This window comes from Eublepharis macularius, chromosome 19 (assembly GCF_028583425.1).
Source record: "Eublepharis macularius isolate TG4126 chromosome 19, MPM_Emac_v1.0, whole genome shotgun sequence".
Lineage (NCBI taxonomy): Eukaryota > Metazoa > Chordata > Lepidosauria > Squamata > Eublepharidae > Eublepharis > Eublepharis macularius.
The window spans coordinates 13,208,969-13,232,900 of record NC_072808.1 but is presented as its reverse complement, the minus strand read 5'-3'; the positions used below and the strand labels follow the sequence as shown (position 1 = coordinate 13,232,900).

At 46.0% G+C, this 23,932-nt stretch overlaps 1 protein-coding gene across 1 annotated transcript in view; it reads left to right on the top strand.

Annotated features, from left to right (window-relative positions):
- Positions 1–23,453, top strand: part of LPAR2 (lysophosphatidic acid receptor 2) — a 52,223-nt gene extending 28,770 nt beyond the window's left edge. Inside the window, exons 2-3 of the mRNA XM_055003558.1 lie at positions 7,594–8,345; positions 22,102–23,453. Coding sequence (XP_054859533.1) covers positions 7,613–8,345; positions 22,102–22,403 — 1,035 coding nt within the window. The 5' untranslated portion in view covers positions 7,594–7,612 and the 3' untranslated portion in view covers positions 22,404–23,453. The remainder of the gene's footprint in view (positions 1–7,593; positions 8,346–22,101) is intronic.
- Positions 23,454–23,932: the final 479 nt, after the last annotated feature.

Sequence of the window (23,932 nt, the reverse complement as noted above, 5' to 3'; positions counted from 1 at the left end):
CCTGAATCAGACACTGAGTCTGTCTGAGAGTGGAACCACAAGTGACAAACGGCACAGGTTGGACACTTGCCAGCTTCTCTCAAGTTTTGATGGGAAATGTAGGCCGCTTGGCGGAATGTTGGACAAGTGACAGTTGAAAAGTTCATTGGACAGCAGACAGAGAGCGAAGCTTCAAGACTAGGATGCCTACATTTCCCATCAAAACTTGAGGGAAGCTGACAAGTGTCCAACCTGTGCCTTTTTTCACTTGTGGTTCCGCTCTCAGTCCATGTTGTCTACTCAGACTGGCAGTGGCTTTCCAGGGTATCAGGCGCAGGCCCGATGCGTCCATGGAGGTAGTGCCAGCAGCCGCCTTGAGCGCTGAACTCTGAAGGAGGTGCCGCGCCGGCCTCTGATGGCCCCCCTGACCCAGAAGTGGGCCGCTTCCCATTCACCTCTCCACCCCTTCATCGCTGCCTCCTGCCTCAGCTCAGCTCCTGGTGAGCTGGCCACCCAGGCAGCGCGGCAGCGAGCGGGAAAGCGGGCCGCCTCCTTGCCCTTTCACCACTGCCGCCCGCCTCAGGTGAGGGGGATGCTCCTGTGCGATGATGTCACAAGTGATGTCATCATGCAGGGCCAGAGAGCGTGCGCACGGGGCAAAGGGCGCAAGTAGGTATCTCACCTCAGGCGCCAGAAACCCTGGCACCAGTCCTGATCAGGCAGAGGTCTTTCACATCTACCACTGAGCCACAGACCCTCCTTCAGCAAAACTCGTTTCCCAGCCAGCCAGTCAGCCAGTCAGTCAGCCTTTATTGGCATTAGTTGGCACAGTAAACACAGAGCAAAGTACAGGAACATAAAACATAGATTATTTCTGGAAAACATTCCTGATGCAGTTTTATAGCCATATAAAGAAACATTGCTACCCTCTTGGTGATTTTAGGCAGGGAATCATTCAACAGGCGATGGACCTTTAGGAAATCTGGAAGGTCCCTCATTTTAAATAATTTCGAGTTTAAATATTCGAGGCACAAGTCTGCATATAGTTGGCCATAAAGCAGGACGCGCGGGACTGTCTTGATACTCTTTGTGGCCTTTGCAACAACTCTGTTGTTTGCATTTTTTTGTTCTTGCGCCCGTTGAGATTCTCACAGGGCCAAGCATCCATTCTGGAAGTGAGTACTTGGTAATGAGTGCTGTCAAAGAGACAGCAGCTGTGTAGACATGGCATACTCTCCTATTGCCGTTGGGCCGCTTGAGTGGTCGACATTTATGCGCTGGGTTTTCTTTGATCATTTCTGAGGGTGAACAGCTGTGGTAACCAACTCTCTAGCGACTGCCTCTCCCACGCACCTCACTTAGGGAGGAAATATTCCCGAGGAAGGGCTTCTTATCAGATCTGGGCCACTTTTCCAGGCTTGGTCTGGAGACTTCTGCAGCTTCAGCACAAATTCCTGAACTGTGCTCCCGATCGTCCTCCGTCCGCTTCCCATGCTCTGATTTCTGCAGGCTGCATCATCATTTCCCACCCCCGCTTTAAGGATTTGAGCCCAAACCGGAAAACTTTTTATCTGTTGTATGCTGCTTGACTTAGATTGGTAAGTGTGTGGGGCTTGGTTTACTTAACTGGTCCTCTGAGAAAACTAAAACGGACTGAAAAAATATACCTAGCACTGATTTTAGGATGAAAAACACCCATATTTTAGACAGCATGTGGGATTAAAGATGGAAAACCTAAATAATTACTCATATATATTTGCTGTATGCATGGATAATGGGTTTCTGGGTAAAAACCCATTGCAAACAATTTGTTCACAGGGAATTGATAACTATGTTACATGGTCTGGCTTCCAGAGTGTGACAATGCAGGAGTGCTTTGGGGGACAGTATTCATTAAATAAATAAATAATTTTTTTAATAAGTTTTATTTGAAAAGAGAAATAGAAATGACAATAGATAGTGCGTAGAAATGTATACAGAATACAAAGTACTACATTTAAACTACAACAGAAACGTATATTCAAAATATGTGACATACAACTAGTGTATGAGATAGTTCTCTTCAGGGTTTATTTTCTGGGAAAAGAGGTGGCGGAACTCTCAAGAGGGAAATGAGGAAGAAACACATGGGATTCTTTGAAATCATATTATTTTCAAGCTCTATTGCTGAGTATTTTCAAGAGGTGCCGGAACTCCGTTCCACCGCGTTCCCCCTGAAAAAAGTCCTTGTTCTCTTCTCCCTCTCCTTATTTGCTCATATCTAAACTTTAATATCAATAGTTTTTAATCAGTCATCTCTTCCATATTTTATACTCAACATTTTTAAGGTCTCTGTGTAATGATTTCAGGGCTTTTTTTCAGTGAGGTGGAATGGGGCACCTCTTGAAAATACTCGGCAATAGTGCTTGAAAATAATATGACTTAGCCACCTCTTTTCCCAGAAAAAAACCCCCTGCTCCATTTCAATATTAACTATGATTAGTTTTTCTTAAGCTTCGAGCTCGGTAATCAAAGGATTCTTTCCACTTTGGGGGGGAATTCCGATATTGGTCTATTACGCATGTAAGTGTTTGTGAAAATTCTTAAAAGCAGTCAAACAGTTGATAAGCAGTTCTATGAATTGTGCTAATGCACTTAAGCATGGATGATAGAGAGATCAGTAACGCCATGATGAACGAGTGTCTCTTTTCATCTCGCAGCAGTCCTGCTGGTGTACTGCTGGTGCATATAAGGGTTGAAATACAACTATTTTTCTCTTGAAAAGTCACTATAACACTATAGTGGTTTTTATATGATACTGAGAATGAATCAAACTCTTAGCTGGTTCCGTTTTTTCCAGATGGATTCTGCTGCACTTTTAAAAAAAAGTCTAGATCCATGCAGACTTCTAATTTGTTTCCCAAATCCTTGGACATCCAGTGTGCTGTTATGTTTGAGTAACTATTGGCAGGTTAATCAAGTGTGAGTGTGTGCTTGATTGCTAACTTCTGGGTGTGTAGGGAACTTATAAGTTCATCAGTAGAAAAGATCAAGAGTCCAGTAGCACCTATAAGACTAACAAAATTGGTGGTAGGGTATGAGATTTCATGAGTCACACAGCTCACTTCTTCAGATACAGCTAGAATGTGAGTCCATCTGCTTTTAATCCTGGAGACTGGAGTGATTTCAGATGCCAAATGACAATAGCAGGCGTGATTGGATAAGGGTGGAGTGTGCAGAAGGGTATTGGGTGTGGAGAAATCAGCATTGGTAATGAGACAGGAAGCCTAGGTCTCGATTCAGTCCAGGTGGATACATTGTCCTAAGCTTCGTTATCAGTTGCAATTCAACAGTCTCTCTTTCTCATCTCCCTTTGAAACTCCTCTGCAGGAAAACTGCTACTTTTAGGTCAGCAACTGAATGTCCTGGAAGGTTGAAATGTTCCCCCACTTGCTCTTTTCTACTGCTACAGACAGACTAACATGGCTACCCATCTTGATATGTTCATCAGTTCTGGTTTTGGCCCAAATCCTAAAGCCTGGGAGCAGCAGAAGGAGGAACTGGGTAACGTGGAAGCTTGCAGAAGTTTGTGCTTTACAAGCTGTAACGGAATGACAAGTTGGTAGAATTTAAGCCTTTGCTTCATGCAAAGAATCGTGGCATATGCACTTCCCTGTCTCCAGCTTGTAATGACTAGCAAACCCTTGTGCAATCTCTGAATGCAATGAATCACAAAGGAGGGGGTAAACAGCATGGGCTGTGGTGTGTACTGCCAGGGCCAGATCTAGGGCTGCTGGTGCCCAGGGCAACCCAAGTCTGGCCCCCCGTGTGCACGCATAGTGTCCGCACGCTCCCGGTGCTGCGTGAAGACGTCATTTCTGTGATGTCATCACGCAGGGCAGAGCATGCCACCAGCGTGGCAAGCTGGCTGCCCCGGTGCACACTGCACCACAGAGCTGGCAGCGGCATCGCGGGTGGCTGGGAGGCCACCCGTGCCATTCGCCTGCCCTGCTGAGGGGGCGGCTGGCTTGCTGTGTGCTCCCTGTCCTGCAGGGCAGACAAATGGTGCGGGCGGCCTCCCCTCCTCCGCTCAGCTGCCTGTGCTGCCACCAGCGTGCTCCCGGAGGCTGGCAGCTGCGCCTGGCACCCCCTCTTCGGCAGCGCCAGGGGCAGACTGCCCCCCCCCATCGATCCAGCCCTGTGTACTGCTAGCACTGCTTCACCAGAACCTGCCCCACTTAAACCAGGGTTGACTTCTATTGTAAAGACTGAGCTTTTAGCAGCGTTGTCATCCACCGTCAGCAGTTTTGAGAGATAGGCTTCTTGAGAATCTAGCCTCCCGCTTGGCAAAGAAAGTAACTTCCTTGGCTGTTGATAAACGCTTTACAATGTGCAGAGTATCTTCTGTCGGCTCATAAGTCAAAATTGCTGCTGTGTAAAGGCTCGAGTGTTTCTCTCCGTCCAAAATGCGTCGGTGTTTCTCCTGCCCTGTGTGTCTTTTTTTGCCAGAACATATGAAATTCTTTAAAGTGCTTGACATCTGGATTCAAAGTTAAACAAATATGTGCAATTTAGCCTCCATGCATCCGGGCTTAGAATTTCCTGGCACAGTTAATATTCCATATCATCTCTGCCGCCCTGACAGATATCACCCCTGCTCCCGATTGCTCGAGCTATTACTAAATGGAATGTAACAGACATGTATGTGCATTCCCTGGGGATCAAATGTTCTATTAAGAGTTTGTCCGTAAATGGCTAATTAATCCAATTAATTAATATTAGAGATTAATACCTATTAAGTTCTTGTTTAATAGCTTCATTCAAGCATTGCTGTTGCTATAAGGACAAAAACCTAATGTTAATAAATTCCAAGCGTGCAGCCTGGCTGTGTGTATGTGTACTGCAGTATATTTAAGAGTACTGAGTTGCGATCTGGGTTCGTATCTTTACTGGGTGATCTTGGGCTTATCCTTCTTGTCTAGCCTAATGTAGCTCACAGGATTGTTAGAATAAGAAGAGACTCGTGGTGCTTTACAGTGTGCAGTACTGCAGTCCAAGCTTTGCTCATGACCTGAGTTCGATCCTGGCGGAAGCCGGGTTCGGATACTCGGCTCAAGGTTGACTCAGCCTTCCATCCTTCCGAGGTCGGTAAAATGAGTACCCAGTTTCCTGGGGGTAAAGTGCAGATGACTGGGGAAGGCAATGGCAAACCACCCCGTAAAAACTCTGCCAAGAAAACGTCATGATGCGACGTCCCCCCTTGGGTCAGTAATGACTCAGTACTTGCACCTTTAAGAGGAGAGCGTATACTACTCTAAGCCCGTTGGAACAGTGGGATAAAAATATAATGGATCTATTTATTCTTTCTCACAGAAAGCCAGGGTACGCAACCCAATATCAGCACTGTTTCAAATCTGTATGCTTGTTCAACATTTTGCAATGCTGACCTTACCACTTCCACCCACCCCACCCACCCCATTTTTTTCATTTTTGCAATATCCGATCTGATCAAGAGTTCTGGAGAACGTGAAAGCTTGTGTGCTGTTCTGTGTAATCCTGGTTGGTCCTTCTGAATAGTACGACATGGATTTTGTTCCTGATTTTAGACAGATGGATAGGTTCACTTTAGCAGTATATTCCTAAGCAGGGTTATTCTTCTAAACCCATTGACTTTAGTGTCTTAGAAGGGTGTAACTCTTCTAGCCTCAAAAAACCTTACCATACTGTATTTATAGAACCCGTGCTCTTTCCATGGTGTGATTACTTCTTCTTAGGTATCAGCTTTAACCCTGGCCCCCTTATTCATGAAAAGAGGATTTACAATTTACAAAATTTGCTAGCAAAAAGAAAGAAGACAAGAGGCAGCGGTAGTAAAGTTACCAGTCTATGTATTTCTGTGGATTTAAAAAGAGTCGTAGCACCTTTAAGACTAACCAACTTTATTGTAGCATAAGCTTTCGAGAATCACCGTTCTCTTCGTCAGATGCATCTGATGAAGAGAACTGTGATTCTCGCAAGCTTATGCTACAATAAAGTTGGTTAGTCTTAAAGGTGCTACTGGACTTTTTGATTTTGCTACTACAGACTAACACGGCTAACTCCTCTGCATCTATGTGGATTTAAAGACTCTTGTGTACATATACACAAATTCTTATATATGTAGCTTTAGTAAGCTTGTTTCTTTCCGTTTTGTTGCAATGTTATGTCAGATATTTTTGTTGAGGTACACTTTTGTGTAGTTCCCCCCACCAAGAGTAGGAGCTATTTATGCTGGCAAAATATGGCTGGATGGTCATTAATAGGAGGAAATCCTGGCTTAGTGTGCAGAATCCTAGATAAGTATTGTTATAATTTTGAATTTTAGGTATTTAGGTATTTATATTATGTAAATTATAGTAAGCTACAATTTTAATGATTACCTGGATAGTTTATATTGTTGCCAGATAATTATGCTTTCAGGACTGATCAATTTTATAAGTAAATTTCTAAAGGTGGTAATTTGTTGAAATATGTACCTTTTAAATATTTATTTTAAAATGACGTGTCTCGCTGATGTGCAATCATGTAATTTTGAATTGGTTTCAAGAATGTGACGGCCTCCGGCTAATAAACTTTGGTGTTTGTTGTTGAGCTATTTATGCTGTGTCTTCAGAGTACAAAACAGGTTTTGAGCTGAAATAGTACATAAGACTCGGTGCTCAGAGTTTTCTGTGGTTTCCGATCACTAGTCTAAGTTCTAATCAGATCTCATCTCTGAAACCAAAGTGGAGGCGACTGTCTGTGACAACCACATCTATTTCTGGGTATTGCTCCGGCAATCAAACAGGTGTCCTTCAGACGCAAGTACTGCCGGTGAGCTGGGTCATTCCATTCATAGTCTGTCACTTGGTGGGTCGTGGTTAGCATCAAGACCGATCTCCAGCGTATGACAGTTACATTGTTGGGGGCGTGTTTTCTTAATTTTTGTTTGGGGGGGATAATGATAGAAGAAAGGTGAACATAAGCAGAACGTGGTTGTTCAGGAAGTGTTGTGTCTTAGGCTGGTTTTAAAGGGCAGGCCCAGATCGAAGAAACCAGAAGACTGCTGGCTGAATTGCCCCCAGAAGTCATGTCAACGGAGAGCTACCCAGATTAAAGGAAATCCCTCCTTGGTTCTTTTTGTATCCTCTACAGTTCGACTGCTGCCTGTGTTCTTGTTCCTTGTGGGTCACACACACACAAAAGGTTAGTTTCTGTACTGTTTCTCATGCTGTAGAAAGAACAACCAGAAAGGCAGAGTGGAAGCCAGGTGGCACGTGTGTGTAGGAGTCCAATGAGAATGGTGAATTGGGTGTTTGTTTTCTGTTCGTCATCATCAAAATTACCAAGAGCTTTAAGTGATGAGCTAACTTGTTGGCAGGGTTGTCTATTTTTAATGAGTCAGGCCGTGTGGGGGCGATTGCTGTTTGAGGTTGGAACTGTTTTGGGTCTCGAGGGCAAGAAATTGGACAACACTCAGGTGTGATGCTTTACATTGCCTTATGTCTGATGTGGGCTAGAAAGGTTGGGCCAACTACGCTTGTCTTCTTTCGAAAGATAACAACAGAGACTGATAAGAACACTGCCTGTTTTTTTCCCCCTTCCCCTTCCTCCCAGGGAACAGAGATTTGAAAAGATGACCCACTGCTACTACAACGAGTCGGTCGAGTTCTTCTACAACAAAAGCGGGAAGGAGCTGTTCCATCACTGGAGGTCCAAGGATGTCTTGGTGGTCGTTCTTGGCTTGACAGTCAGCATCATTGTCCTTCTCACCAACTTGCTCGTCATCACCGCCATAGTGATCAACAAGCGTTTCCACTACCCTATCTATTACCTGCTAGGGAATCTGGCAGCTGCTGACCTCTTCGCTGGCATTGCTTATATGTTCCTGATGTTTCACACCGGGCCCAGGACAGCTCAGCTTTCTCTCAAGACCTGGTTTGTCAGGCAGAGCCTCTTGGACACCAGCCTCACCGCTTCGGTGGTCAACCTTTTGGCCATCGCGGTAGAGCGGCATCAAACTGTTTTCACTATGCAGCTCCACAGCACCATGTCCAATCAACGAGTGATGATTCTCATCTGCTGTATCTGGATCACAGCCCTGCTATTGGGCCTCATTCCCTCCTATGGCTGGCACTGCCTATGCGATCTAGACAATTGTTCCAAGATGGCGCCCCTCTACAGCCGCAGCTATTTGACCTTCTGGGCCCTCTCCAATCTCTTCATCTTTCTTGTTATGGTGGTTGTCTATACTCACATCTTCATCTATGTTAAGAGGAAGATGGCACGGATGTCTAAGCACACGAGCTTCCACCCACGCTACAAGGAGACCATGATCAACCTCATCAAGACAGTTATCATTATCCTTAGTAAGTAGCGGCATCTTCAGATTTCCTGTTCCTGGAAAACGGGGTTTGGGATACATGGATTTGTTCCTTCTATAAAACCCTTCCCTCTTATGGGCTGTCATTCAAAATGGCAGCTTCCTAGATGGGGAAGGACTAATTGGTGGATATTCATATCCATTCTGGAAGGTTAGAATATTGGCATATAATGCATCAAGTTACTCTTTGTGTAAGTCTAACCCGGAGACTTTATTTATTTATTTGTTTTCTATTTTTATTCCGCCCTCCATGCACAGGCAGGCTCAGGGGATGGCCAACTAATGTCCCATAAGCTAGAAGAGTTCGTCAATCAGATCTGGCTTCTGCCATAAGCTAGAAGTGTTCCTCGACCAGATCTGGCTTCTGTCATAAGCTAGAAGAGTTCCTCGACCAGATCTGGCTTCTGTCATAAGCTAGAAGAGTTTCTCGACCAGATCTGGCTTCTGCCATAAGCTAGAAGAGTTCCTCGACCAGATCTGGCTTCTGCCATAAGCTAGAAGAGTTCCTTGATCAGATGTGGCTTCTGTCATAAGCTAAAAGAGTTCCTCGACCAGATCTGGCTTCTGCCATAAGCTAGAAGAGTTCCTCGATCAGATTTGGCTTCTGTCATAAGCTAGAAGAGTTCCTTGATCAGATTTGGCCTCTGCCATGAACTTGCTAGGTAGCCATGAGCGAGCCGCTTTTCAGCGCCCTTCTCCCGAGATCTGCAGTAATGGGATGAAACTGGCTGTAGTGAATATAATTAGCTGTAGTATTCAAAGCTGGCCCTTTGGGTGGATCAGTTAGTAATAGTCTTATGGGGCCATCACTTTAGATGTAAACATCTCAAGTTAAGCACTGTGTAAATGATCTACAACTTACAAGCTTGTCCCCGCCCCCTGCTGCCCATCTCCCCAGGTAATGTAACCAGATTCTATGCGTATTTATTCAGAAGTAAACCCCGCTGTGTTCAGTAGGGCTTACTAGCAACAGCTTGTATTTGAGAGATCCCTGGCTGAGCTGATGCCCTGATGACTACCTCCGAGTCCGGCTTTGATGGTGCCAGTGGATCTCTCGATCCCGGTACTGTCCATACACCACGTGCTGGCCTTTCCCAGTCTTGTGATATGACCTTGGTTAGCTGGGAATGGAATCCGGGGTCTTTGAGAGCTTGCTTTGCCGCTGAGCTGCTTCAAATCATTAGATTCAGAGGCAATCGGGAAGAAATTGAATGAAGCTGATTAGTTCCACACTGGCTGAGGTTTGGCTTATGAGGGGGTGTGTATTGCTTTGCCTGAAGGAAAGGACTGGGGACTGCTCTCCCTCAGCTGAGACAGCGTGGACTCGAGCCATCTCTTTACAGGATTGCTTCCAATCCATCTGTCAAAGCTCCGTTCCCCGAGTGCTTGGAGGGAGCCGAGAGATTGGAGCCAGGCCTCCTGCTGTGCCGATGAGTTATCTTGGCTTTGCATAGGCGCATGTGTAACGGCGGCGTGCTCCTTGGGGGTCTTGGTATGGCCAGATAATGCTAAGAGGAATGTGTGCTTGCACCAGGGGTGGCAGGGAGGGAGGAATTTCGTCCTGCAGATAGAACACTGGAGAGATCTGCTACTGCAAAACTTGGGCATTTTATTGAACAATCTTAAGCATACACATAGCAAGATAGGCAAATATAGTTAGCCTTTTAGAACACTGCTGTTGATGGGTCAGCTTATATCCGAGTGTGCTTTACTGTTACTGCATTGGAGCATCATTGGGTGCAGTATCTGTGATGGATCGTGTGTGTGCAAACTGTTGGGAAATCCCCCAGGCACTTAAGAGATCTGTTGATTTTATTTTTATGATGCAAACCACCCCGTAACAAAAAGTCTGCCAAGGAAACGTCGTGATGCGACATCCCCCCATGGATCAGTAACGACTCAGTGCTTGCACAGGGGACTACCTTTACCTTAACTGTTATTTATTATGTTTTAAATTGTGGTTTTTATGATATGACCTGTCCTGAGCCCGCTTGTGGGGAATGCAGGATATAAATCCAATAAAACAAATAAATCTTCCCTTTCATCCTAGTTTATCTGATCCAGAGGAGTTAGCCGTGTTAGTCTGTAGTCGCAATATAGTAAAGAGTCCAGTAGCACTTTTAAAACTAACCAACTTTATTGTAGCAGAAGCTTTCGAGAACCACAGCTCTCATGCATCTGTTGAAAAGAGCTGTGGTTCTCGAAAGCTTCTGCTACAATAAAGTTGGTTATTCTTAAAGGTGCTACTGGACTCTTTACTAGTTCATCTGAGTCGGCTAATTTCTCCATCTCCCCCACTCCTTTATCTTAGAGTTGCCTATTCCAGGTAGGGAAATTCCTGGAGATTTGGAGGGTGGTGTTTTGAGAGGGTGGAGTTTGAGGAGGGGAGGGACTTCAGCGATGTATAATGCTATAGGTTCCACCTTCCAAAGCTGCCATTTTCTCCAGGGAGATATATCAAGATGGGTAGCCGTGTTAGTCTGTCTGTAGCAGTAGAAAAGAGCAAGACTCCAGTAGCACCTACAGGAGTAACAAGATTGGTGGTAGGGTATGAGCTTTCATGAGTCCCCTACCCTACCACAAATTTTGTTAATGTTATAGGTACCGCAGGACTCTTGCTATTTTCTCCAGGGGAATTGATCTCTGTGACCTGGAGAGCAGTTGCAATTCCTGGAGATCTCCAGCCACCACCTGGAGGTTGGCAACCATACTTTATCTGATATTCAACTCTGAACATTCTGGGGACAACAAGTAAGCTCTGTCCTCATCCGACCAGCTCCAAGGTCGTTTTATTATTATTTACGAGCTAATAATTCTTTTCTGCATACCTAGATCATCCCTGATTTATGCAGAAACTCTAGCCTTGTCCGCAGGTGGGCCACTTTGGCTGCCTTGGAAAATAAACATTTGACTATGAAGCTTTCTGGCAGAGGGATCTTTTTCTCCCTCTCCCAAAAAACTTAGACTGGAGGGCATCCAGTGGAGCTGATGGGCAGTAGATGCCGGACAGACGAAAGTAAATACTTCCTTGCTCAACAAGTGATTAAGATGTGGAATTCACTGCCAGAGGAAGTAGCGCTGGCCAGAGGCGGCTTTGAAAGGGGATTAGACAGATTCGTGGAGGACGGGTCAAGCAGTGGCTACTAGTTGTAGTGATTAAATGGAATCTCCATATTCAGAGGCAGTAAATCTCTGAATAGCAGTGCCAGGAGGCAACTTGAGGTCTGTGCCCTCTTGGTGGGCCTCCAGAATAACTGGTCAGACACCATGTGAGACAGGATGCTGAAGTATGTGGACCACTGGGGTTCCTTAGTCCTTCACAAGCTGAGGGCTGAAAAGAATTATTATAATAACATTCGATTTATATACTGCCCTTCAGGCAGTATATAACACCCACTCAGGGCGCTTTACAAAGTATACTATTATTATCCCCACAACAAACACCCTGTTAGGTGGGTGGGGCTGAGAGAGCTCCTAGAAGCTGTGACTGACTCAAGGTCACCCAGCTGGCTTCAGGCGGAGGAGTGGGGAATCAAACCCGGTTCTCCAGATTAGAAGCCCGCGCTCTTAACCACTACACCAAATTGCAGTTTGGACCCTTCCCCAGGGCCATATTAACCCATGGCCGGGCCCTTAGGCTTTTAGGTATTTCAGGCCCCCTCTGGCATTTCAGTCTTTCCCCCCACTACAGCTGACAGCCTGACCCTGGTACAGTAGGTACCGGACTGCAATACAATAGAAAAGAGCCAAGCAGCACCTTTAAGACTAACCAACTTTACTGTAGCATAAGCTTTCGAGAACCACAGCTCTCTTCGTCAGATGCATCGAGAACTGTGGTTCTCAAAAGCTTATGCTACAGTAAAGTTGGTTAGTCTTAAAGGTGCTACTGGACTCTTTTCTATTTTGCTGCTACAGACTAACACGGCTAACTCCTCTGGATCTATGAGACTGCAGTACACAGCCCCATGTCCATGTTGAGGGTCTCCTGAAGAATTCTGCTCACCATCTTTTAAATATTTTATTGTGCGAGTAGAACTCTTCAGGAAAGCACATTTTGGGGGTATAATTGTTCAATACTGTAATATTTTGAATTGAATAAAATTGTTATTATTTATTTAAAATATATAATTTATGGATCATTGTTTTAATATAAGAGACCGTTTGTTTCACTCCAGTAAGGAAGCAGTGAATTGTCTTATTAATAGAGGTTACATAAGAGAATCAATTAATTGTAATTTATGTGGGCGTGTGCCTCAGCAAAAGAAATTGATAGGGGCTCTAGTCCTTGCAGGGCCCCGAAGCTTCAGCCTAGTCAGCCTTATGAATAATACAGCCCTGCCCCTCCCCATCTTCCCAGAAGTTTATGAGCTCTGGGAGACACACAGACTTGCTCTTTTCCCCTCCCCTGCCTCCCCCTTTCCCCCAGCCAACACTCTCAACTGCTGTAAACATTCCATACCTCCTGGGGCATATGCAGTTGTCATCTGGTTGTACTGGTTTCTATAGGGGTGTCCTTTTTGTCTTGGTTAATTTACGAAGTCTTATTCTATATGTATACGTAGGGAGTCCCTGGAGTATGTAGAAATCCATACCTTGTGTGTGGGTGGCCTAGCTTTTCTGCCTTTGGCACGACTCGAGCAACCCAGTTTGCTATTACATAAGGTAAAATAAAGATGATTTAGAGCCATTGATGTATATTAAGCTTGCAGCCCAATCATTCTTGCTTTGCAGTATAATCCTAACAAAAACACACCTCTTTCTCTCATTCTTCTCCCCTGCCCCCAGGAATTTACAATCTAAATTCAAAAGCAAGGAGAAACAGAAAATGCTGTTGCGTGTACTTGAGCTTAATTTTCAGTTGGGAATGGGGTCAATGGACTGGATCCAAGCTTTCTCAGAAGAGGTGAATTCTGAGGAGGGTTTGAAGGAGGAGAAAGAGAGATGGGACTGTGTTCCAGGAGGTACCCCCAGACACAAGCAGATGCTAGAATTTATGCCACTCAAAGTTTGGATGTGTTTAGGGTTGCCAGGCCCCCTCAACCTTTTGGCGGGGGACAGGGGCCTGGCACTTACCTTTGGGGAGAGGGGGTGAGCGCGTGCATGCCCCCACAGGTGTCACTTCAGGACGCACATCATCACGCAGCCCCTGGGCAGTCCCATTTTCAGGTGCTGCGGAGCGCTCTGCAGCACCGGAAACAGGCCATTCTGCCATGGATTGGGCCCGTTTTTGAGGCGCTGCAGAGTGCAGGAGTGTTCCTGCGCTCCACAGCGCCTCAAAATGGCCCTGGTTTGCGAACCGGTTCATTTGATTCATGAAAATGCCACATCCAGGTCAGAAAAGCACCACTTCCGGGCCAGCAGAAGTTCACTTCCGGGTCAGCAGAAGGTCTGCAGGAGGTCCATCCTCTGTCACCTAGGAAACTGATTGATTGGCACCAGGCTGTCTGCAGCGATGAACCAAAACACAAACCAAATGAACTAGCCTAAAGTTCGTGGCGGTTCGTCAGAAATGGGATCTGATGAACTGCTGGTTTACAAACCACGAACCAGCCTGGTTCGTGCTTAATTTTGGTTCGTATTTCGGTTCGTGCCCATCTCTACACAAGACTCAATGGCTGTGACATCATTGCTTGTTGTGCCCTTTTTTTTTAGTCACAGGAGCCTGTCAGGAAAACAATCTTGGTATAGGTGTGTTAACCTTCAAAGGTATGTAGCAGGTTGGGTCCCCAATCTCTGGAATTCTCCCAGAATTACAGTTCCAGAGTTCAGTTCCCATGGAGAAAACTGCAGCTTCAAAGGGGCAGTCTCTGTGGTGTGCCATAGGATTGCCAGCCAACAGGTGGTGGCTGGAGATCTCCCGAATTAAAACTGATCTCCAGGTGACGGAGATCAGTTCCCCTAGAGAAAATGGTTGTCTTGGAAGATGGACTCTATGGTACTATAGCCAGCTGAAGACCCTCCCCTCCCCAAACCCCACTCTCCAAATCTCCAGGAATTTCCCAACCAGGAGCTGGCAACCTCTACGAATGTAGATGAAATCCCTTCCTATATTTCACTCTTAGCAGGCACCACTCCCTGATTTCCAGGAATTTCCCAGGCTGGGTCTGGCAGGGCTGCTCCTTATGGAAGTGCCTTCTCTCAAATGAACCATGTTAACAGATGGAGGTTCTTTATTGCTCAGGGCCAAGCTACAAGTGATGAATGACACTTGAACGGCAAGTGGATTGAGTGGAGGGCAAGTGAACAGGGAGAAATACACTTGCCGTTCAAGTGTCATTCGTCACTTGTAGCTTGGCCCTCAGTCCCTTCTTTTTCTAAAGCAAAATTGGGGAGTTGGAGGAGCAAGGTCTTTTAGATGGCAGCTCCTGAGCTAAAGAATTTCCTCTGGGAGAAACTTAACAGTCCCTTTACTGTAAAAAAAAAAAAATGTTGAATACTCTTTTATTTCGATGGGCACCTGGGACTCTGACCTGGAATGTTACAAACTGTTTTACCAGTTGTTGATTTGTGGTTATTGCTGTTTTTAGGTTATGGATAGGTAAAGGTAGTCCCCTGTGCAAGCACCAAGTCATTACTGACCCATGGGGGGACATCGCATCACGACGTTTTCTTGGCAGACTTTTTGTTGCGAGGTGGTTTGCCATTGCCTTCCCCTGTCATCTACACTTTACCCCCAGGAAACTGGGTACTCATTTTACTGACCTCGGAAGTATGGAAGGCTGAGTCACCCTTGAGTCAGCTACCTGAACCCGGCTTCCACCAGGATCGAACTCAGGTTGTGAGCAGAGCTTGGGCTGCACTACTGCAGCTCACCACTCTGCGCCACGGGGCTCCTTTAGGTTATGATTTTTTTTTAAGCTGCTCTTGGTGTAAATAGGAATTACGTTTGATTTATTATAAGTTACCCTGAGGAGCTCAGCAGTGTTGGCGAGATAAAAATGAAAGGGTAGGGTTGCCGGTAGATCAGAAATCCAGCTTGACCTGATCTGGTGCCTGATGCCACAGGATGGAGCTGCAGAAATCATCTGGCAAAGCTTTCCATGGCGTAGAAATAAACCTCTGCAGATTGTGTGACCATTCATGGCATCGCTACAGTGGCTAGGTAGGGGGAAAAAAGTTTCGTGGCACTTTGACAATCAACACAAACACAAAAAATTCTAGCACAAGCTTTTGTGGCCTAGAGGCTGTTTTGCCAGGCAGGCTTCTCTTTAGCCAAAGAAAATTCTGCTGCAGTGTAGAATCACTGATAAGAGTGTGTGTCTCTTGGAGTTTGAAAGTACCTATTGTGCCCCCTGCAAGCCTAGCTGCTGGGGACTGGATTAATGAAAAGCTGGTTCTTTAGATGTCTCATAATCAAAGTTATATTTGTGCAGAATGTTGTCTGCTTTAATGTTAATAGCTCCAGCAGACTCCTGAGAGTCTGAGATGCTGTAGCTCTGTGGCAGAGCATGTGCTTTGCATGTAGAAGATTTGGGTTCAGTCCCTGGCATTTCTGCTTTAAAGGGTTGGGTAATAGCTGGTGTAAGAAGCCCCGTGGCGTAGAGTGGTAAGCTGCAGTACTGCAGCCCAAGCTCTGCTCATGACCTGAGTTCGATCCTGGCGAAAGCCGGGTTCAGGTAGCCGGCTCAAAGTTGACTCAGCCTTCCATCCTTCCGAGGTCGGTAAAATGAGTACCCAGTTTCCTGGGGTAAAGTGTAGGTGACTGGGGAAGGCAATGGCAAACCACCCCGTAAAAAGTCTGCCAAGAAAACATCATGATGTGACATCCCCCCATGGGTCAGTAATGACTCAGTGCTTGCACAGGGGACTACCTTTACCTGTAATAGCTGATGTAAAAGACCTTTACTTGGAGTACTGATAGTGAGTGGAGAATGCAGATCTTAACATTTGGCCTGACTTAATTATAAGGCACGTTTGCGTGCTTGGGTGCATGTGTTCAGAAGTAGTAGGCTGCTTTGAGAAACTGGCAACTTTGGGGACTAAAATGTGAGAATTTTGGCTGAGCCCCAATTCCAAAATTGACTCCGGACCATGTGATCCTTGGTTTTTGAGGGATTTTCTGCTTCTCTGAACGAATGCTCCAGTCATTAGGAGAAATTCGTATTTCCTGTGTTTAGCGGAGATTCTGGAAGGGATGTAGAATGTATCCAGGATATTTTTTTTAAAGCAATCTGAAATGTCTTAAGAATGAGGTTGTGGATTTTGAAAATTCTTCCTAGCAGCTGCAGTAACACAGGAGCAAATCATTAAAAAGTTACCTATATAAGCTAGGGTTCCCAAGTGCCCGCTAGTGGCGGGCAAGCTCCCGGGAGTTTGCCCCCTTGCCCGCCAATCTGTCAGTGATCAGCAGGAGGTAGCAAGCCCCTAGGGGTCGCCCGCCAGCAGCAGGCACCCCAGAAATACAAGCAGCAAGCATGCTCCCAGGGGGCGTGACGACATCACTCCCAGAAGTGATACCATCACACTGGCTGTGGGAATATTTCCATGCTTTGTTTGGAGTTAATTTGGGCCCTAAATTGGCTGAATCAGCCCTGCACAGAGTGTGGGAGTGCTCCCATAGCCGGCGCGATAATACCTCTTCCAGAAGTGATATCATCACGGTGGCACCAAAGGGATAGCACGCCAATAGCATGAGGTAAATGCCAGTCCCCCCCCCTCCCGCCCCTGGCCAGGAGGGTGTAAGTGGTAATCCTAACATAAGCCCACCTAATTGTTGATAGTTGTGCATAGAACCAGTCATTAGTCAGAAAGTCAAATGCTCCTGAGGACTAATTGTGAGCATTGAGTGTGGGGGTTTTCAGCTCAGTCATTGAAAACATAATGGCGTGGCCATGTTTGGAGATGTGAGACACACTTATTGCAGCTCATTTATGCACCCTTTGTGTGGGCTGATGGCCACCAGTCTCACTGGGACAAAGAGTAAGCTCGGTGCCAAGCTGCAACACAGCTTGTCCTAATTCCGCATGTCGTCGGTGATGGATGGTGCTCGTGTGCCCTTGACTTGAGCATTGTGTACCTACTCCCTGCAACAGCTGTATCCTCCTGTCTCTGGCACAAGCAGCGTTTTGGAAAAGCTCAAGGCCAGATTTCCACATGTTCCACCTCCTGCGTACTTGAACCAACCTAAAAATTCAGCTCGAGTCGCCTCGAGCTGCTTCGGCATCTTTTGGAAATGAAGCACGAGTCTTGGATGGGTTCCTTTGGAAAAATTGCTTGGTGGCGAACAACAGCTGAGAACAGGGCGATGCCAAGTTGAGTTAAGAGAATCACCAGGAGATTACAAATACATGTGTTTTTGTTTTGTTTATTTTGCATGCTGTCTGCAGCTGACAATCAATAAAACGGAACACAATCCATAGTGGCTAAAAAAAAAAATTCAACCAACATAAAACAACATTTTAAAACTCAGGTACCAGGGATTTAAACCATTAATGGGCCTTCAGGAATAGATATGTTTTCAGATTAGTCCAGAAGGCCCATACAGATGCTACTTGCATCTCTTGTTGGGAAGAGTTCCACATTTTAGGAGTGGCAGCCCGAAGGAGCCCTTTTTGCAGTGAGTTCTCCCTGCCCTGCCCCCTGCTGCAACTGATCCCAAAACCAGGTGGTGATTATTTTGTTAGAGGCAGTCTTTGTGTACATAAGGGAAGAGAGGTAACTGTGTTGGTGGAGATACTGGAAGTCCCAGGTTCAGTTCCTGGGATCTCAGGGCCAAGCTACAATGACGAATTACACTTGAATGGCAAGTGAACAGACTCACATGTATTCCTCCTTGTTCACTTGCGTTCCACTTGCACGAGTGGAGTGCAAGTGGAATGCAAGTGAACAGGGAGGAATACACATGAGTCTGTTCACTTGCCATTCAAGTGTAATTCATCACTTGTAGCTTGGCCCTTAGATGGTAGAAAATACCCTTTTCTGCCGGTGACTCTAGAGAGCCACTGCTAGTTATAGGAGATAATGCCAAGCTAGATTAGTGGGCCAGTGCGATGTACTGGTTAGAATGTCTGTCTTCTCTAGTATCTGGGGGATCCAGGTGCAAATCACACCCTGACATGGAAGCTTGCTGGGTGACTTTGGACCATGGACACGTTCTCCGCCTGACCTGCAAGGATAAAATGGAAAGGAGGGGAGGAGAATGGTGTAAGCTTATGTTGAAGGGAGCCTCACCCAGACTTACTTTGTGCCCCAGAATGTGGTGGAGAGGATGCTAGCATGGCAGCGAGGATGCCTGCCCACCACCTCATTGGCCAGCAAGGGCCAGCATGCCCCAGGCAGAGGGGCATGCCTTGATTGATTGATTGATTGATTGATTGATTGATTGATTGATTGATTGATTGTCCGTTCTCCCCGCATGGAGGCTCAGAGCAGATCACATCCAAATTTAAAATACAACACAGTGTGCAATAAATAGGCGGTGCAAAACTAAAACAATTAAAACTGGTAGCAAAAGTTCAAAAACAGGCAGCACATTGCACAGCCCCTCATAATCATTAGGCCCAGGAGGCCCAGTCAGGGCAAAGCAGAGGAACGTAGAGACAGGATGGCTTGAGGGGACTACCTGAGGAGCCACTCCCAGTCAGGAGGAGGCAGGGAAGGGAGGTCTTATCCAATGGCCACCCACTCACCCAAGTGCGTTCCAGGAGTCAGGCGAGGACAGGTGGCTTTTGCAGAAGAGGGACATGGTTTTCACTGGGAGTGAGCGGGATTTAAGGAGGAGCCCTGAAGCAGGCCAAAGAAGTAGTAGTTGGCCAGCTCATACTCTGAATGGGAGCTGAGCACAACAGGGGGTAGGAGGAACCAGGTTATACAACCGCCCTGTAAGCTGCTCACTTCTGTTAATATGTCTGAAGAGCTGTGACTGCAAAGAGGAAACTTTCAGTCATCGTGTCATTGTTGTGCGTTAATGAAACTGAGATTTTCCAAGCAAGTACTTAACACCTCCCTTCCAAATTTAGTACAACCAGTCTTTTTCTGATAATGACTTTAAAACAATTAAAAGGCTCCCTGAAACTCCTTGAAATTGAACCGAAGGTCATGGCAACGTGTGGCCCTGGATAAAGCTGTATGAAATCGTGTAGCGTGTTGACCTTTTTTGAAGCCTGAAGAAGAGGCAAGGGGTTTAGGGCAGTTTTCCTTGAGGCTTCTTTCATATGTGCAAGCAAAATAGATAAGTTTCCTCTAAAACATAAAGGTAGTCCCCTGTGCAAACACTGAGTCATTACTGACCCATAGGGGGACGTCACATCATGACGTTTTCTTGGCAGACTTTTTACGGGGTTATCTACACTTTACCCCCAGGAAACTGGGTACTCATTTTACCGACCCTGGAAGGATGGAAGGCTGAGTCAACCTGGAGCCAGCTACCTGAACCCGGCTTCTTCCAGGATCGAACTCAGGTCGTGAGCAGAGCTTGGGCTGCAGTACTGCAGCTTACCACTCTGCGCCACGGGGCAGCTTCCTCTAATGGCTTTCCAATTTCATATTCAAGGGGGAGGATCAGCTTTGCCTTTGGTTGGGGGGATGAGCTTTGCAGTATTGTAATGGAAACATATTCAGTGCTATGGAGTCACAGGTCTAATCCTGCTTTCAGTGGATAGCAGAAAAGCAATGCGACAGTATCACTAGAAGTTCTTAGCATGGGAAGGACACCAGAGAGTGCAGAAGGGGAAACGCAAGACACATTGATCTGTGTTCCATTCAGTTTCAATATCAGTCTTGCCCTCCCCGCTTGCTTCAGATAGGCTAGCCGCTTAAACATTTTAAAAGTGACTTAAAAAAAACTGTTAAGTGATTTGTTAGTTTTTTAACTTCTTAGCCTATCTTTTAAAGCCCTTTAGATGCTGATAAGAAAAGAAAGCGAGTTCATGATGTCACAAGTGTCGGCCAGTTGGTGCTGTGCGCAATGTTGTTCTGCCGCAAACTAGTAGAACCAGCTTTTTCTAGGAGGGAAAAAAACCCAAAACATAGGTATGCATTTGACAGGAATGTTATGAGTGTGCTTTCAGGGTGTAGCAACTTTTCTTCATATGCACCCTATGAAAGTCTCTCACAAAGCCCAGACCTGCCTTTCTCTTAACCAAAATGATGTGGTGGGATGGCTGTTGTGGGTTTTCCGGGCTGTATTGCCATGGTCTTGGCATTGTAGTTCCTGACGTTTCGCCAGCAGCTGTGACTGGCATCTTCAGAGGTGTAGCACCAAAAGACAGAGATCTCTCAGTGTCACAGTGTGGAAAAGATGTAGGTCATTTGTATCTACTCAGGAGGGGTGGGGTTGAGCTGAGTCATCCTGTGAGAGTTTCCCAGGGTGTGGAATGCTAATGGCGGGAGGCTTCACTGTATCCTGAGGAGGTTCTTTTGCATATGGATTGGTACTTGATGTGCTAATCTTCTCTGCAGGGCTATTGTCGGGGATAGAATGTTTTGTTAGCCTGGTGTTTTTCAGAACTGGAAACCATGCTCTATTCATTCTTAAGGTTTCTTCTTTCCTGTTGAAGTTTTGCTTATGCTTGTGAATTTCAATGGCTTCCCTGTGCAGTCTGACAAAGTAGTTGGAAGTGTTGTCCAGTATTTTGGTGTCCTGGAATAAGATACTGTGTCCTGTTTGCGTTAGGCTATGTTCAGCCACTGCTGATTTTTCAGATTGTCCAAGTCTGCAGTGTAAAGCCCGGAAAACCCACAACAGCCATCGTTCTCTGGCCGTGAAAGCCTTCGACGATGTGGTGGGAGCTTGAATTTCTAGCACTGCAGGGTTTGTTTGTTTTTTTCATAACAATCCTTAGATTACTCAATCCAGTGGGCCTAGTTTCAATTACTGGCTCAGCCAGAGTCTTCCTTGGTGGTGGTGCTGTTCAGATCTGTAAATCAGGGATGGTTGTAAACAAATTAAAGAAAGGCTGCAGTGCTAGGGCAAGCTTGAGTCCTGCAATGCATAGGCTATGATAGTTTATTCCTCATTCAGTTGTGTGTGAAGATGAGATTAACTCTATTAGGTCTGGATAGGCAGTAATCTATCTAGTTCCAAGTGTCATATTTCTGTTTGTCTGTGTCTCTCCCCCCCCCCCCCCGCCCCGGTCCCTCTTTGCTGGACAAATCAGAGCCTCTCTACACAAGACACCTCAACGCATGTTGGTCAAGTGTAGGGAGATGCAATATAAGCTGGGAAGCGTAGTTTTAAAAGACAAAGCTGGCGGAGATCGCTCCTCAGTGGTTTTGTTAATTTCATCTTTGCCTCCCGGAAGGGTCTGTCAATTTCACCTCTCCAGTCTACAACTGTATGAGACCAGAGGGCAGCGAGGAATGGAAATGGGCTGGAGCTGCCTTCCAGAGCCGGGCTTGGACCCGGAGAGGTTATAATGGGCTGAAGTTTCCCTTCTGGCATTTCACAGCCCCTTCACACAGCTCCAATGTACAGCAAAACCTTTGCTCTGCCACTGACTCTATCTTTTTAAACTACCCTTCCAGGTTAACATTGTTTCTCCCAACATGTGTTCTTTACATGTCAGATGTCTCGTGTAGAGATACTCTTAGACATAACAACAGCTTTGGTGCCAGAATCTAGTATTGAGAAGCATTAGCACGAATCTCATGCATGCAAAATGAGTCAGTACTAACCCCTTTTCCCTGCCTCAGTCAGGAGCACTTTATGCACATATTAAAGTACCATGCAAATCAAGGAAGTGCAACTACTTGGAGCTTAGGCATCACAGGTTCGGAATTTTAATGGTGTTTTTCTCTTCTAGGTGCCTTTGTAATCTGTTGGACCCCTGGACAGGTAGTGCTTCTCCTGGATGGCCTGGGCTGTAAAAGCTGCAACGTGTTAGCAGTGGAGAAATACTTCCTCTTACTGGCCGAAATCAATTCGGTCATCAATGCCATCGTCTACTCTTACCGGGACAATGAGATGCGCAGCACCTTCCGGAAGATTCTGTGCTTTGCCTGCTACAGAGTCCCAAAGTACACGCCAGCTTCGGTCAAGTCCAGTAATACGGAGCACAGGATATTACCCCAGAACGGGCATCCAATTATGGACTCCACTCTCTAATTCTTCTGCTCCGGACTCCTTAATTCTGGTTTGCTGAAGCCGTTCCCAAAGGGCAGTGGGTGGCCCGTGCAATTGAAGCTAGCCTCTGTGGTCTGTAGAAGCTACCCGCTGAGGATAACAATGTGAACGAGGCTAGCAACCACATCCTGTGAGGGACAAATTTGTTCCTGTGGCTTGGTCGTTGACTATGGATGACCGTTTTAGTCTGGGGCATCATACCGTAATGGCAATTAGCTTCATGACCAGGATCTTATCGTGGCTGTAGATGAGCATGTGTCTGGGATATAGCAACTGTACATGTTTGACAGAGCTGTAAGGAATACGTACGTTGACTCTGTGCTGCAGCTGGAGAGGCACTTTAAGCACTCTATAGCATTAAGAACCAGTTCAAAACTGGCTTGCACCATAGTTTCTTTCAAAGCACATGTCTTTTCTACTCCCCACCCTCCACAAGTGAACGAGCAAATGCAGCCCTATGTGCAGACGGACTACGGGTGGTCCCTTAGGACAAATTTTATTGGCCTTGCTACATTAAACAGAATTATTTGGACAAACTTTGAGGAAAGTGTTGGAAACATAAACACTTGGGGGTACATGCGTCTGAACTTCTATTTTTAACAGCTGTGTTGATTCAGTTGAGCGGTGGCATCTTTTGCTGGACCAAAGCACTCGTCGAAATGTTTCTGTGCAGGGTGAAGTATTGTTGTCGGCCCTTTCAGTATTACTGTCTTTTGTGGGTGGGGTGGTGGTGGCTATTCTAGGGCTAAGAGAAAAAGGCAACCCTCCCTATTCCCTGATAATCTGTTACAACCTCTTCTGGTTTGGCAGCTCAGACTATATCAACCTCTCAGGAAGATTCCTGGTCAAGGTGGCAGAACTGTAAAGCTGGTGGTAGATAGGCTGGTAAATGATTCATGTGAGCTGGTACTGGTTATTGTGGCAGGACTATACAGAAATTAAACATTAAATAACAATGTATTCTGTTGCTTTGCTCTGGATTTTCAGGGGGTTTATAGATGCATCTTAACTGATGTCCATGAATGGCCCAAGTTCCCATGTGTCCTCTTCTGCCCTGATCTGATCCATTTTCACACTGCTTAATGGCCACAGAACGTCACGCCAAGCTCCTGGAACGACAGTGTCTTCCTGGTGTGATTTTGCGTGAGAACTACCGTTCTTGCACAAAATCATGTCAGGAAGACGCTGTCATTCCAGGAGCTTGGCGTGACGTTCTGTGGCCATTAAGCAGTGTGAAAATGCCCTTGGTCTGTCTCACTTTCACACCTGCTTTTATGTAGAATTTTGCACTATTGAAACAGAGTTGCAGCGCTCGCAGAGATTGTTGGATCTGTTGCAAAGTGACAGCTAACTACGGCTGGAAGTGGGCAGCCCTAGGGAAAAAGGTGGAGTTAAAGCCATCACAAAATAAACTTGGGGAATAGTAAATCTGGAAACTGCCTACTCACTTTCTGTTCTGGATGTGGTTTCATTATCATTTTTATGACCCTATTCAGAAGTTATTGATCTTA